This window comes from Oenanthe melanoleuca, chromosome 5, assembly GCF_029582105.1.
Source record: "Oenanthe melanoleuca isolate GR-GAL-2019-014 chromosome 5, OMel1.0, whole genome shotgun sequence".
NCBI classification, from domain to species: domain Eukaryota; kingdom Metazoa; phylum Chordata; class Aves; order Passeriformes; family Muscicapidae; genus Oenanthe; species Oenanthe melanoleuca.
In genome coordinates, this window is record NC_079339.1 from 11,999,059 (window position 1) to 12,013,723 (window position 14,665).

Sequence of the window (14,665 nt, forward strand, 5' to 3'; positions counted from 1 at the left end):
GATCAAAAAGATTTCAGCATTTATCCAATCCACTCCTTTTTATAGTTTTTACTTGAGTTAAGCATTCATTTTTTTCCTTCACCATGTGCTAGGTAAATGTGGTACCATGTTCTATAAACTGATGGACTGCCCTCGTGCAAAGCCATAAGTATTCTTTGCTGTTCATGTACTGTTACAGATTTTCAGTATAATATGACCTCCCAAAATAGATAAAGGGCATAATACCAGCATAATATCCAAGGAATTAAGTGGTGTAATTCTCATTAAGGTTGTGCCACTAATCCCTGCACATCCTCTACCGAAAATTTATGCTCAAATTATATATTTCTAGATACTGGTAGAAATTGCAGTCCTCTAGAATCAGATCATAATTACATAGGATTGCAAATTGTACATTTGTCAGTTCCTAGAAATAAAATGGATAGCCAAATCTGCAATTCCAATGGCTGCTTTGTGCTAGATATAGCTACTGCAGTTAACAATTAAGACAAAAACTGTTTTCCTTTTCTTTTTCTTCTTTTTTCTCTAAGATTCAGGCATGTTTATCAACCCACACAAAGACAGGGATAAGAAATAACATAAGAAAAACCTACTGATTCTACACACTGCATAGAACAGATGAATTTCCTCTTTAAAGCATAACTCATATAATTTGGTATCACTGGGTTTGTGTACTTTTGGGGGTAGTTTTGTGTTATTCTCTTCTTTGCTTTTTAAAAGAAGATGAATGATAGTATCCCTTTGAATCTCAGCTTGTGGATTCAAGGTGTGGAATTCACATGAATCTCCAACATGCAATTATATTGTAACAAGTACTGCACCCTATGTGGTTACAACTTAATAAAAATCTTCAAGACAGAAAAAGTAACCAGAATGTAGAATTTAGCAAATGTCACTCTTCATGTATTCAGAAAAAGTACAAATTGTTTCCTACCCCAAATGTTTTTGATAAAATAAAAAACAAATCTGTTTAAAAGCACATCAGTTTCTGATTTTTAAACCAGCACAGCTTTGGAGAGCTACCACTGATGCAGCCATGCCCTTGTAGCACATTTGTTTAAGCATGACAGAAACAGGTCCTGAGGTAATTCAAGGCATTACAGGTCTTGGATTTTGTGCTTTCCATTTATCAACAAAGAAAACAAGCCTAATCTAATTTGCTCCCGTGTGCCATTTAAAAATGTAACTAAACAGATCAGAGCTGAAGTAGATCAGATTAACTGCTAAAGAAAGGTTGTGTTGACAAACTGCAGAGAAAAGTTTACCAACACCTTTTGTGGATATGAAAGGCACAGCAAAAACATACAAACCTACTTGCCAGGAGACTGCCTTGTGTTTAACTTGCAAAGTGAAGGCTGGCAGAAAAAGATGTCATTTTCATTTAACAAACAAAATTTTTATTGAACAAAGAGCTGTTCAGATGCTGTGACATCCGTAGCAAACCATTACAGGAAAGGGCTTTCACCACCCTTTTCATATCTTTTTAATACCTGGCTGAAGTTGCCATTTTAATTATTCCACTTCACTTGGTAGAATTCCTGTTAGCAACAATTACAGCAAAAGGAATTTCCACTGGGCACTGATGTGCAATGCACAGCCTTGTCCCTGGACATACCTGTAAGGCTGTTACTTCCCTCCTATGAAATATTTTCAGTTAAGAAGGGTAAAATGTGAGCAGAAATATGTGATTCTCAGCTTGGTTGCTAGAACAGGAAGCAGATCATACCACACAATTAAAATTAAATTCAAAATATTTGGGTCTTTGTCAGAGGAGGATTTAAGTTATCTATCTCCCATGAAACATGTATGCCAATGTCACATTTTGCAGAAGGCAGGGAACCTCTGGAAGTTTCAGGAAAAATTCTCATTTCTGTAAGGCTTCTATAATAAAATTAGACCAGAGTGCTCAAACTTCAAATTCCTTCACTGGCAATTCGTATAATGAGGGAGTTCTGCCTGGTTTTGTAATGCATAAAGATTTATGCATTCATAATGTCTATAATAATTTCTTCAGTTGATTAATTTCAACTAAAATTAAGGAGGGTTAATATTTCTAAATCCAACAGATTTCATAATGAAGATGGTGGCTGGATAGAGGAAAAGGCCTTAAGCAGTGTTTCTGTAAGAGGAAATTTTGGGGCTCAGCTCCTTGATATCACTAGAGTAATAAGAATACAATGAGAGGGAACATGATGAAGGAGAGCTATAGGAATTCTGCTATTTAAAAGGCAAGGATCCTAGTCTCCATATGGATCCTAGGATCATTTCTTACAGATATATGCAGAAGATTCCTTTCAACATCAATGCACTGTGAAGAAAATTTACTAGGCTCATTTTTTTTATGCATAGTTGTCACTAACCCCCTTTAGATTTGACAAAGAGCAATATAAATGAAATAAAAAAGACAATCTTATTTTGGGAAATATAACTCCTTCCCCAATCTTGCTACTGATTTTTCACCCTGGAAAAGCCACATTTGTGTATGTGCAGGGTTGCTATCAGCAACACAGGGGTAACACATTTCTGTCTTTGCAACCTCTCCTGGAGCTCCACACCAAGCAGGGCATGAGGCAGTGAGACAAGCCTGGCAGCACAATGCCAAGGTGCATCCAGCACAGCCAGGGACCCATCCCACTGAGCTCCTGAGCCACAGCCCCACTGTAAATCACCAGGAGACAGGCAAAGGAGACGACCACAGGTGTAATCAGCGAGCACACGTCCTCTCAGACAGAGGAAGCTCCATCACACAAAGCTGGAGACCTCTTCTAACCACATCAGATGTAATTAAACCACTTCAGGCACTGTGGGAAGCTATTTCCAAATGCATTTAAGTAAGGCAGAAAGAATGATTTTAGCTATTGGACCATTAAAAGGGAATGAAACTAAGATTCCCCTTTGGGTCTAATCAAGACTCATACACCAGCAGATGTTTTCTTCTCCTCTCTGATAAATACATATGACTGTGTATCTTCTGGTTTCTTTATGAAACACTAATTGCCCACTGCACAGAAGGTCTAATTGATGTAGCATGTGATCACTGTTATTTGCACATTTTTCATAGCTCTAATACTTCCGTGCACAACCCGTGAGTTTGTGTTTATTGCAGGATGCAAGGTGAGCCATTTCAGCCTGAAGGAGCAGCTACTGAACATCACTCAGCTCCATTCTGTCAGTCCATTTTCTTGCTCACTCAGAACCTACCAAAACTAGAACAGGGTGGGGAGTCCAGCAGAATTATAGAAAGCAAGCTGGCTGGCACAAGCAAGTTAGAACTTTATAAGACAGCAACAGCTTCCTGTATGTGACCCTCCAGGTGTGTTTGTCATTGTGGGATGGTGTTGCACACCACCAGTGCATGTGCTCTTATCTCCCATTAGTGTCAAACTGGGGAGTACACAGGGTGTCTGTCTGGGCTTCTAGCCCACAGCAGTGACCCCAGCAGTGACCAGAGTCTGCCCACCCACCCTCCTGAAGCTCTCCAGGGAACACAGCCCCCTGCTCCCACCTACTGACAGAAGGACCTGTGCCTGAGCCTGGAATCTGCTTTAGAAGGACAGCTGCTGACAGTTCTTGGATGGCAGCAGAGACCTGGAATCCTGCTCAAATATTTAGCTGCTTTACGATTATTAAAAGATTTAATTTAAGAAGAGCTGGAAGATTATAAGGAAATGATGCCACTGACTGACAAATTTAGCACAAGCTACCCTATGTCCAGGCACTCTCCCAGAAGCACATCCACTGCTCTCCCAAAACCAACATCAGGTACAGAGGATATACATAAAAAAAGGTAAGAACCACAGAAACAAGGAAAACAAGCTTCCTTAAGTATTGAGTATCATTAGGAAACAGAGGCAGACATTTAATGATGTAAAAAGAAAAATGTCTTCACTTCCCAAAGTAAATAACTCAGGGAATTATTAATAATGACTCAAACACTGTTAGTTATAGACCTATGCTAATGACACAAAAAAACAAAAAAATAGAAATGGTGTCATAGTCATGGTGTGAAAAATTAGCAACAAGACAGATGTCATCAAGTGCAAAGTGAAAAGCAAAACCATACAGAACAACATCTTTCTGTTCACTCTTTACTGCAATATGCACTTGTGTTTGGCATTGTCAATCCAAGACCACAGCAAATGCAATATTGCAGAGCTGGCTGTAAAATAAAACCCTTTGGGCTGAATTTTCACCCCAACACACAGAGACTTACTTTGAGGATGCTTCACAATGTCAACTGGATGTATTTACAGTCCATCACACAATGCAGTGAAAACCTCTCTGCCTCTAATGTATCCTACATTTTTCTTCAGAATAAGCTTTTTCAGAAGAAAATTAGTTGTTCCTGCCAAAGAAGGCATAAAAACTTCACTGTGGTATATGCTGTTTGTCATTTTGACTAGGCTGCACAATAGCCCTTCTCATTCCACCACATTAACTATTTTCAAGAGAATCTGAGCACCCCTGAAAACCCAGCCATAGACAGGTGCTCAGCATTTCATCCTTTGAAAGGCCTATACCAGCCTAAAGATAAAATACAACTATTCTGCATGGTTTAAAACCTTTCTATTTTAATAGAATACAACAAACAATAAACAGGATAGTCATTCCCAGTGAGCTCCCGTTGCCTATCTCCTTCAATCTTGGTTATAGCTTATATTTGATAACATATCAATGAAAGGACAGCTTTCAGAAACTAAAGTTTATTGTGAGTAAAATTAATTTCCTAAGCTCTAAAATATTTTCTTCCAAGTCTAGAGTTCACTGGATTCTTTTACCAGAAGTCTTTGTAAGAGAATGCCAATTTATGAAATGCTAAGTTTATAAACTTAATGACCTCCACAGTTTCAGAACAGAATTTTGGGGAATAGGCTCAGCACACACCCATAAATAAACTGAAAATCCTCTCATCTGAGGTACTGAGACACCTTTCCAAAGAATGAAACAAAGGGCACAGACTTGAACACCTGAACTTATCCCACCTTCTATCTCATGCAAAGATACCATCATCTTCACATTCTTTCCAACAGAATAATTTGGAAATCACTCTGACTCGAGGTGCACAGGATAGGAGAAATTTTTTTCCTTCTAATACTACTCAGAACAACCCATATCTTGCAAAAATCCTAAGGCATATAGTATTAAATTAATAAAAAACAGAGGGTGCCAGGAACAATAACAGGAAGAAAAAGGGAGGAAAGGAAGGACAGAGGAAAGGAAGGAAGGAAGGCAGGCAGCTAGGAAGGATTTTAATTTCATTTAAATTTCCCCTGTGCTGGTTTTTCTTGATCTTCAAAATCTGAGAATGATATTCAAGCCCCAAGGAGTTAATTAAGAATTTTTCCAAGCTGCATCAATACTGCCAGAATATTTCAGTATATCATTATTTGAAATAGCCAACATTTAAAAGGCATCTTCCAGGATGCCTCAAACATCTAGCAATGTCATGATCTTTTTATTCTGCTATGATGGCCCAGTTTCTCTGGGTGTTAATACAGTATTTCTTAATTAATATATCTGGCAGATCCAAGATATATTGGATATATGTTGATGTCATCATCCCTGGAGGTATTTAAAAGCTGTGTAGATGTGGTACTTAGGGACATGAGTTAGTGGTGGACTTGGCAATGTGGGGTAAATGGTTGGACTTGATGATCTTGGGAGATCTTTTCTGACCAAATGATTCTAGGATTGCAGAGATGTAACAACACAGCACAAGAGGAGGCACATGAGCTCTGCCTTAAGGACAGACAGTGAACAAAACAATGTTAATGTTATTCTAGGGCAAGCACAAAAAGTTTCTCCAAAACCTTACACTTCACTTTGTAAATCTGCAGCAACAGGCAGTGGAGTGATTTAAGATTCAGTAACCCAAAAGAACAAATTATCAAGGTCTGACTTAATGGTGTGTAGAGACACCTTTAAAGTTATTTAACACTGCTCTACAGATGCAGTGTCCCAAAAGAGGCATTATTCACCTGAACAACTGAGCTAAAGTTTCAGCACAGAAGACTTCAAGCAATCCCTAGGTTTGCAAAACACTGTTTAATGGAAATTCACACTCCTGGCTTGAGTATTGGGATTTATATCTGCCAAAAATTGTGGGATGAATTCCAGGGTACAATATGTGTCTTAGTCTTTCCGTTTCCATTCAACCTGATCTGAGCAGTTAGTCTAAGTCATTGTCTGGACAAGTTATCTACTCTTTAATTTCCACAGTACATTCAATAATTTCCTCAAATTTTCAGAAGTGAGAATTGCTACATGATGCAATGTAATTTGTTTTTGTTGCTGTTACTGCAGCCAAGTGAAAATACTGTAGTAATATGGGCTAGCAACAACCTGCTTTGAAAAAAAAAAAAAAAAAAACCAGACCTGTTTTCCTTATGTTTCTTGCTGTGGCACAGGAATAACTAATGCAAATATCTAGCCTTTAACTTAATTCATTTTGCTTTCAAACTGATACCAAATTTGAAAGACAGAGCTTTTCAGATCCCTTCTAACTGTAGATCAAATACCAATGTACTTGTATTTCACTTGCAAATACAATTTCCAACTTAGTCATCATTTGAAGCTAATCAAGGAATTTCTTCATCTTGCAATATCTCATCTGCCAGTAGTTAGAACTGTGATTGGAATTAAAATTACCATTAAAAACTTCATGCTGTGGTTTCATTACCTGTGTCAAATGAGCTACAATAATCATGAATTATGATATTCACAGGCTTGTGTTAACATGCATCACAACAGGGATCACGAGGTTTCCACTGAAATTTGCAATTCAAGACTTAATTTTCATAAATATCTGAGAATCCAAGAACTCAACTTCATGAAAGAACGACTCGGGCATTTGCATTGTCAGAGAGCAAGGTAAGTGTGTCACTCACAAGCACATTGACATATTCATGCACTATAGACCACTTCCCATTATCTGCTCAGCTAAAACATGAGCTCAGAGAAGGGGATGGCACCAATCCAAACCCTTTTTAAGGCAGTAGAAAGGCTCTGGTGCCACCTCTTTGCTGGGTGGGCTGAATGCTCAAAATCAGCACCCAAACCTGCAAAGTTCTTGTCCTGGCAGAAGGAGTTACTCTCTGCTCTGTAGGGCCTACTGCATTTCCCTGAAGGAAGAAGTGTTTTCAATTGGGTCATTATTTCTCTTTAAGGATAAAAAATAGATAAATATGTAATCCCTCAACTTATTAGCAATACAAGAGTGTGAAACCTGCTTCTGCTGTAATCACTGAAAAGGAAAGGAAAGATATCTTCTAGTTTCTTATTAACATAAAAGAATAGAATACAAAATCATCCAAAAAGTAATTTAATTATGGAGCAAACTAAGCTTTTAAAGTGTCACGAAGCTATGCAACATAGACATAAACTACATAAATTACACTGCCATCAAGTGTTAGATGAAACAACCTGGCATAAAATAACTATGTCAGGAAAAAAAGTTTCATCTTTTATGCCATGTACTCATCCAAAATACTTATTCCAGTCTTTCTACCTTCTCCCACTGTTACCTTTGTACTCTCTATAAACCTTTCCCTGAGAGCACATTTCCTTATCTAAGTCAATATCCCCTGACTTCCCATTCTCATAAGAACAGATAGTCCAAAGAAACTAATGATAATATGCCTGTAATAAGAATGAAAGCAAAAAAAAAGAAAAAAAAAATCCCATGCCAATAATCACCCTGAGCTTTCCACTTGCATTTTGTGCCCCTCTCTTGTACTTGCCTTCTAAACTGAAAATTTTCCAGCCTGAAGACTGCCTTGCTGGATACCTGCATATTATTAGCATTATGTAAATGACAGCAGGGCCCAGAGAGGTGTTACATTCTCAGCTGAGAGTCCTCAGAACTTGCTGATACCATCACAACCCTGCCATTACATCAAAATAAAAGAGATTGCAAGATTGTGGGAAAACAGTTCCTCCATCCCTGCCACCCCCTGTGCATGACACAGACCTGTCAGCAAGAAGGGCATCTCCTAGTCTCAGTTACTGGCCTTCACATACTACAGGAACAAAATGTTCAGCAGTAAGTGAGATACAAAATAAACACCAATTTTAATATCCATGCTTAAGGCATTAATCTTTGAATAAACAGCTGCAGATACTGAAGTTACTTCTCAATATGCAAAATAAATAATTTCAGCTTTTAAAAATTGCAAATGTACTAACTACTTAAGTAACACCATGAGAAGTTGGGATGTATTTCTTTAAAAGCTACAAACAATAAAATACAAATTAAATAGCAAATGTTTACAGAGAAGAGTATCTTCTGCAAGCACCATACAGCTGGCATGACAGAATTCTATTTTCGTGAATAATCTTGAAGTAGGAAAGAGAATAGAAAAAGAGGCAAGAAGAGCAAGATGTAGGGAAAAATGGCAAAAAGAAATCTGTTCATGGGTTGAAAGAACAGAAAAGCATGAATTAGAAAATAAGGCATTAGTGTGAGAGCAAGAAAAATGAGGAGGAAGTGTGAAAAGAATCTAGCTCTCTGGAATGGCAATTTTTAGTTGCTAAATAAAAAGTACCACCTTCCAGAAAAACTGCTGCTTGCATGTCTAAATGGATGCCACTCCAGGGAATGTCCAAAAACCCTCAGGCATAAGAATCAAAATTGTCCGACTCAGGGAAGCGCGAGAGGAGAGACATCACAGTTCACATCCACTTCCATGGATGTGATCCAAATCTGGCACAGATGGCTGGTAAATGATTGCCACTGCCAGGAACCTACAAATGGCTGTTGCTACCAGAAACCCATTGGCCTGGGAAAAAAAATCAGTTTTGTGTCAACCTGGAGGCTGATACTGCAAAGGTGCTGGGGGTGGCTGTGCTCTGGGACAGCTGCTGCATCATTTACTGTCATCAGGGGTGGCAAAGCCCCTTCAGCCCCTCACTTCAATCTACCTCTGGCACACTGCAAAGCACATGACAACAAGGTTTCAAGCCCGGCTCTGCAGCTCATCTCCCTTGAGCCTTGTCCCATTTCCTTTTAAGCCAACATCCCACAACTTCCACGGCTCAGGATACTTATTTTTCTCACCTCTCTTTTCTGCCTGGTTGATTTAGGCTACCAGCTTTGGGGTAAAAATTGCCTCTGACACCTCCCTCACGCTGATGCTAGGCAAAGCACCTCTGATCTCTGCTGGAGTCGCTGTGCACCACAGCAGGAACACTCTATGCAAGACCACAGAGTTCCATTAAGGGAGAGCTCCAACTTAAATGTTTTAAAAGCACACAACCAGGCTAATTTTATACACTGAATAGCCTGAGACAAGACAGCCTGTTTCAGAGAAGAGGACAGACACAGTCTCTGAACTCTTTTCCTTAGAAAAAGCAGGTCCTGTAAATTATCCATGCCATTCCCCAGGGCAGGAGGCTGGGAGCGAGCCTGCCTGCATTGCGATGCTCTCGGTCACAAACTGCACCTTGCAGCAAGGTGAGCACTCCACCTGCACTGCTGCCTTCACCATGCCACAACTTAAGGGTCTAGAACATCCCACCACCTCAACAACATGCACAAAAACAAGTGTGGGATACCCTTGGTCTTCAAGGCCGTTCTTGTTCCAGGGCTTGTTTACACATCACACTTTCAGAAATCTTCTTATCTGCCCTAATTGCGATGATTCATGAATTTATAACCCAGCTGTGCTCCACAATTTTCTTCCAACTGTAATCCTTCCCTTGGCAAGTAAATAACTTGTGGCTGTTTATGGCTGCAATACCTAAGCACAGCCTTAAAACTTCAGAGTAAATTCATGAAAGCTACAAAAATTGAGGATAATAAAACCTGTCACAAACAAAAATAACGTGTATCATTACCACCATCATGCACATATCAAGAGATATTATGCCACTGCAAATGCAGGCTTTGTGATCTGCTCTCTTCAGTGCCAAGTGCCAGGCCCCCCCAGGGCACAGTTTATGGGGTGCCCTCTGCCCATGGCAGGTTTATCCACACAAACCAAGGCTCAGCAGCATCCCACAGACACTTAACAGACAACTCTGGGGGCCTATATTAAATTAATTCCTGTGTGGATTGGGCTTTTCAGCTGCTGGTGTTTAGATATTTCTCAAGGAACAGTTTAGCTGGTTGTATAAATGCTCCTTTTAAAGTCACAGGATCAAGATTTATTGTTAAAGAACCAGCTGAAAACATAAGAACAAATAATAATAATAGAGATTGGGGCCTTACTGTAAATGAGTTTGCTGATACTTTGATCTTACCTAGCAGCAGTTTTATTTGACTGTAGTTTTATAGTATGAGGAATGTCTTCACTTATTCAAGACACACCAGTGTAAAATAAAAATGAGTATGTTATATTTAAGAAATGCTATAAATTAAATATGAGTTCAAGAAAAAGATATGAAACACAAACATACTTTTGAATAAAAAACCTGAACTCCTGTGAATTTGTAACGATTCCCAGTCACTTCTGCATTGTATTTTCTACTGAAAACTGCTGAAGGATACCAAAGGAAAACACTACTGTGCTTGAGAACATAATTCTTCAATAAGCTACATGTTACTCTTAACCTGCATTGCAAACCAATTTTGGGGCTGGGGGCAGCTACATGGACTGCAACTGATTTTTTTTTTCTTTTTTTTTTTTTCACATCTAAACTATTTTGAATGTTTTTAATAAAGAGCAAAGACATTGTTAAAAATTAGTACAATTTAAAGAATTCTTAGCTTATTGGACCTGATGTGCAGCTTCATGTAAGTGCTTAATCATTTGCCTAAATTTCTATTTATGAAACATCTTCAATGAAAATCAATGCAATATATTTACTTTTAAAAAACAGCTTCCTAACAATTTTTCATACCATTAGCGAACTGAATTCTTATCCTATGACTCTTAAGTGTTTCAAAAGCAGAATACTTAAGAGAGGATCAAAAGAGATAAGAGCAAAACACTGAAATCACAAACTCACAAATATGAATCCTTTATTGACCTCAGCACAAACGACCACTGACACGAAAACTTGCCCACTATTTTTTGTTAACTCATTAAAAATGTTCTCAGCACCTTAAAAGGGGAAGTAGAAGTTTGTGAGTTGTGGACACTCACAAAGCAGGTGCATTGCTTAATGAATTACACACAACACATGTGGAACTGACTCCCTCTGGCTCATTTCACCTGAAAGGAAAAATATGACATTTTACTAGCAGAAATACAATCCTTCCCTGCTATTATATTCAGGTGTATACCTGCACATACGTTCCACTGCTAGAAGGATACACCTTTCCAGACTTCAGCATGCCCAGCAGCCTATGCCCTGTCCCCCACACCAGCAGCAGTGGCACTCTTGGCTGTCACATGTCACCCAGACCACAAAGAAGGTGGTGAACCTTCCTCTGAGCTCTGAGAGTCAGCACAAACAAGAATGTGAAGCAAGAGGGCAGATAAGCATGGGGCATTTTGCTCTCAGAGAGAAGATGAACTGTTCCAAGGGGTGCACATCAGGTCTCTCCTCATCCTTGAAATGGTACTTTGACCTAACTTATTCATACAGCTTTCATGTGTAAATTCAGTCACATATGCATTCACACACCACTGCTTCCTGGGCAAGTATATTTAGGGGACCCAGGAAGATGCTTTACACACACAGGTTCAGTAAGATTATCAATGATATATCTCTAACTCAAGAATTATCTCTGAGGATTGAAAAATAAGTCAGCTTCTTGAGAGAACACTGTCAGAAGTCTAAATAAAGGCACTTTAGAGCAGAATTGTGGTTTGGTTGCCTTTTGGTTTCAAGCAACCCTCAGCAGTTTCTGACCATAAACACATAATTAACATTCAAGAATACCATTGCATTAGAAAAGATATGAGTATTATCAAATCTGTGTTTCACTGAAGATTTGCTGCTTTTCCTCCCTTTATTTCTGTGTGCTGTGCTGAGCAGAAGTGGAGATGTTTTTTTTATTTCCTTCTTCAAGGCCACTGCTATAAAACCCTTGAGCAAAGTTTTGGCATTGGCCTCTGCAGAGCCTTGTGTACAGTGAGAGAACGGAGAAACTGTTCCACTGCTGCTGGGATGAGCCATGAACAGCTGTTCCTCTGGTATTTCTGTCCTCATTACAAGGCTTCAGATTGCATCAGAATGCATCCACTAGTCGTTTTTAAAGCCTTGTTGCCAATTCCTTACATCTTTTCAAAATGCATGGGCTGGAAATGCTATTGCTGAGAGAGTGGCAATATTCTCAGATTCACTGTAATCATGTTTCTTTCTTTAAAATTCTTCTACTGATTTGAACTATGCTGTGCACATAGTAAAATAGCAGATTTCCAGTTGTGCAGTTATCCTGGGTTTTTTGTTCTTTTTTTTTTTTTTTTTTGTATTGAGGAGTGATGTATTTGTGTTCACGTTGCATTCCTTGTGGCACACGTCTGCTACAAACACTGTCATTGAGAATGTGGCAAACTACAACTGACCTGCTTAAGCAGCTGTCTTTGTTTGAAAATGCACTCTGTAGATATTTTTAAGTCCATGATTCTCTACTGACAACAAAAATAAAAGGTTTATCACAGAATCAGCTAGGCTGGAAAAGACCTTAGAAATCATCGAGTCCAACCTGTGACTGAATACCACCTTGTCAATGAGACCATGGCACTGAGTGCCACATCCACTCATTCCCTGAGCACCTCCAGGGATGGTGAGCTCACCACCCACCCGGGCAGCTCATTCCAATACCCAAGCATCCTTTCTGTGAAGAACTTTTTCCTAATGTCCAACCTAAACCTCCCGTGGAGCACCTAAGACTGTGTCCTCTTGTCCTATGTTACTTTATCAACCTTGTTTCACTGACTAGCAAAAAATGAAACAAACATGACTTCTGCCGTTTTTAGAGCATCTTTGTAACTTCGTACTGTAAAAATTCAGCTTGAAAAAGACAAGTTATTTTAACGAAAACTAAAAACAAAAAGCTAAACAAAACAAACAAGCTCATAATGTTAATATACTCTAAACAACAGATTCGGAAAGGGGTCTATGACTAGAACAGCCCATCCCACCCGGAGCGAAATATTTGGCTCGGTTTCCCCTCGGTCCAGTAGATCTGACACGAACTATTCCCTCGTCCCAGCCGCAGATGCTCCTGCTGCTCCACACCCGGGTGCTCGGGGTAGGGCAGGGGGCTCGGCGCACCGGGGGTTCGGAGCACAGGGGCTCGGCGCACCGGGGGCTCGGAGCACAGGGGGCTTTGAGTACCGGGGGCTCGGAGCACAGGGGGCTTTGAGTACCGAGGGTTCGGCGCACCGGGGGCTCGGAGCACGGGGGGCTTTGAGTACCGGGGGCTCGGCGCACAGGGGTTCGGCGCTCTGGGGGCTCGGAGCACAGGGGGCTCGGAGCACCGGGGGTCCGGCGCACCGGGCCGGCTCCGCTGACGCACGGGGCTCCCGGGCCGCCGCCGCGCCGCGGCTCCCGTAGCTTATGGCAACGGCGGAGCCAATGGCAGCCGCGGGCCGGGCGCTGCCATGGCGATCCCGCTCCCCGCCATGGCGGCCCCGCGCATCGCCCGCCCCGGCCCCGCTCCCGGAGCCGCCGCCGGCGGGGCCAGCGCGGGCCCGAGCCCGAGCCCGAGCCGCGGCAGCCGCCGCCGACGGCGCAGCGCTCCGCCCGCCGGGGCCGCGGGGCAGGACAGCTCCGCGCTCTGCCCGCTCCCCGCGGGGCTGACAGCTCGCCCCGAGAGCAGCCCCCGAACTTCGCGGAGCGCCGCCGGCCCCGAGTTGGGAGGCGGGACCGGGCGCCCCTCGGGGGAGCACCCGCACGGGCCGGCCCGCCACCCGCTGCCCCGGGCGGGACCGGCCGCGCCCCGGGCAGGGTCCGGCCGCCCCGGCCCCGCGACAGAGCGCGGGCTGCGGCGGGGACCCCCGAGCGGCAGCGGCTCCTGCCAGCGGCAGCCCCGGTGCCGCCGCCCCGCCCGCCGCCTCCCGCGGCTCTCCCCGTACCTGTAAGGGATCCAGTCCGCCTGGTGCCGCGAACTCATCTCTCCCCGGCGACGCTGCCCGGAGCCGAGGAGGCGGACGCGGCCGCTGCTGCCCGAGTCGGAGCCCGCCACGGCGCGGGCAGCATCCTCCGTCCGGGGCGGGGGCGGGCGGCGCGCCGGTTATCCCGGCAGCGGCCGCAGAAACATCCCCCCGGGGAGGGCTCCCAGCGGCGGGCCGGGCTGCATGGGGAGGGGGCGGCCGGGGGCAGCGGGAGGCGGCTCCCAGCCCTTCCTCCCTGCCCGGAGCGGCGGCTGAGTCGCGCACCGGAGCGGGGAGGGGCGGGGGAAGGGCCAGCGGCGGGCAGGGAAAGGCAGGGCAGCAGCGCCGCGTCCCCGCCGCCGCTACCCGCCCGCCCCCCCGCTGCCGCCGCCGCCGCCGCCGCGCTCAGGCATCGCCCGGGCGAGGCGGGTCCCGCCGCCCCGAGCCGAGCCGAGCCGGGCCGGGCCGGGCCGGGCCGGACCGAGCCGCCCTCCGCGCCGGGCCCGCCCCTGCCCCGTCAGCCGCGCCGCCGCTGGGCATATGCAGGGAGCGGGCACGGCTGCGCTCGGCTCGGCGCGGCTGTGCACGGCTCGGCTCGGCTCGGCTCGGCACAGCCCGCCCTGGCATCGGCAGAGACCGAGCCGTGAGCCCTCGGCTGACCGGGGCGTGGAGAGGTGCGA

The 14,665-nt window shown here is 43.6% G+C and overlaps 1 protein-coding gene across 6 annotated transcripts in view; it reads right to left on the minus strand.

Annotated features, from left to right (window-relative positions):
- Positions 1–14,665, minus strand: part of TUB (TUB bipartite transcription factor) — a 137,424-nt gene that overhangs the window by 53,809 nt on the left and 68,950 nt on the right. The window contains exon 1 of one of the 6 annotated variants that reach the window (XM_056493270.1): positions 13,968–14,341. The exons of 3 other annotated variants lie outside the window; for them this stretch is intronic. In XM_056493270.1, coding sequence (XP_056349245.1) covers positions 13,968–14,005 — 38 coding nt within the window. In that variant the 5' untranslated portion in view covers positions 14,006–14,341. Of the gene's footprint in view, positions 1–13,967; positions 14,342–14,665 lie in introns of those variants that run through there. 2 more of the 6 variants (XM_056493274.1, XM_056493273.1) reach the window with 2 other exon arrangements.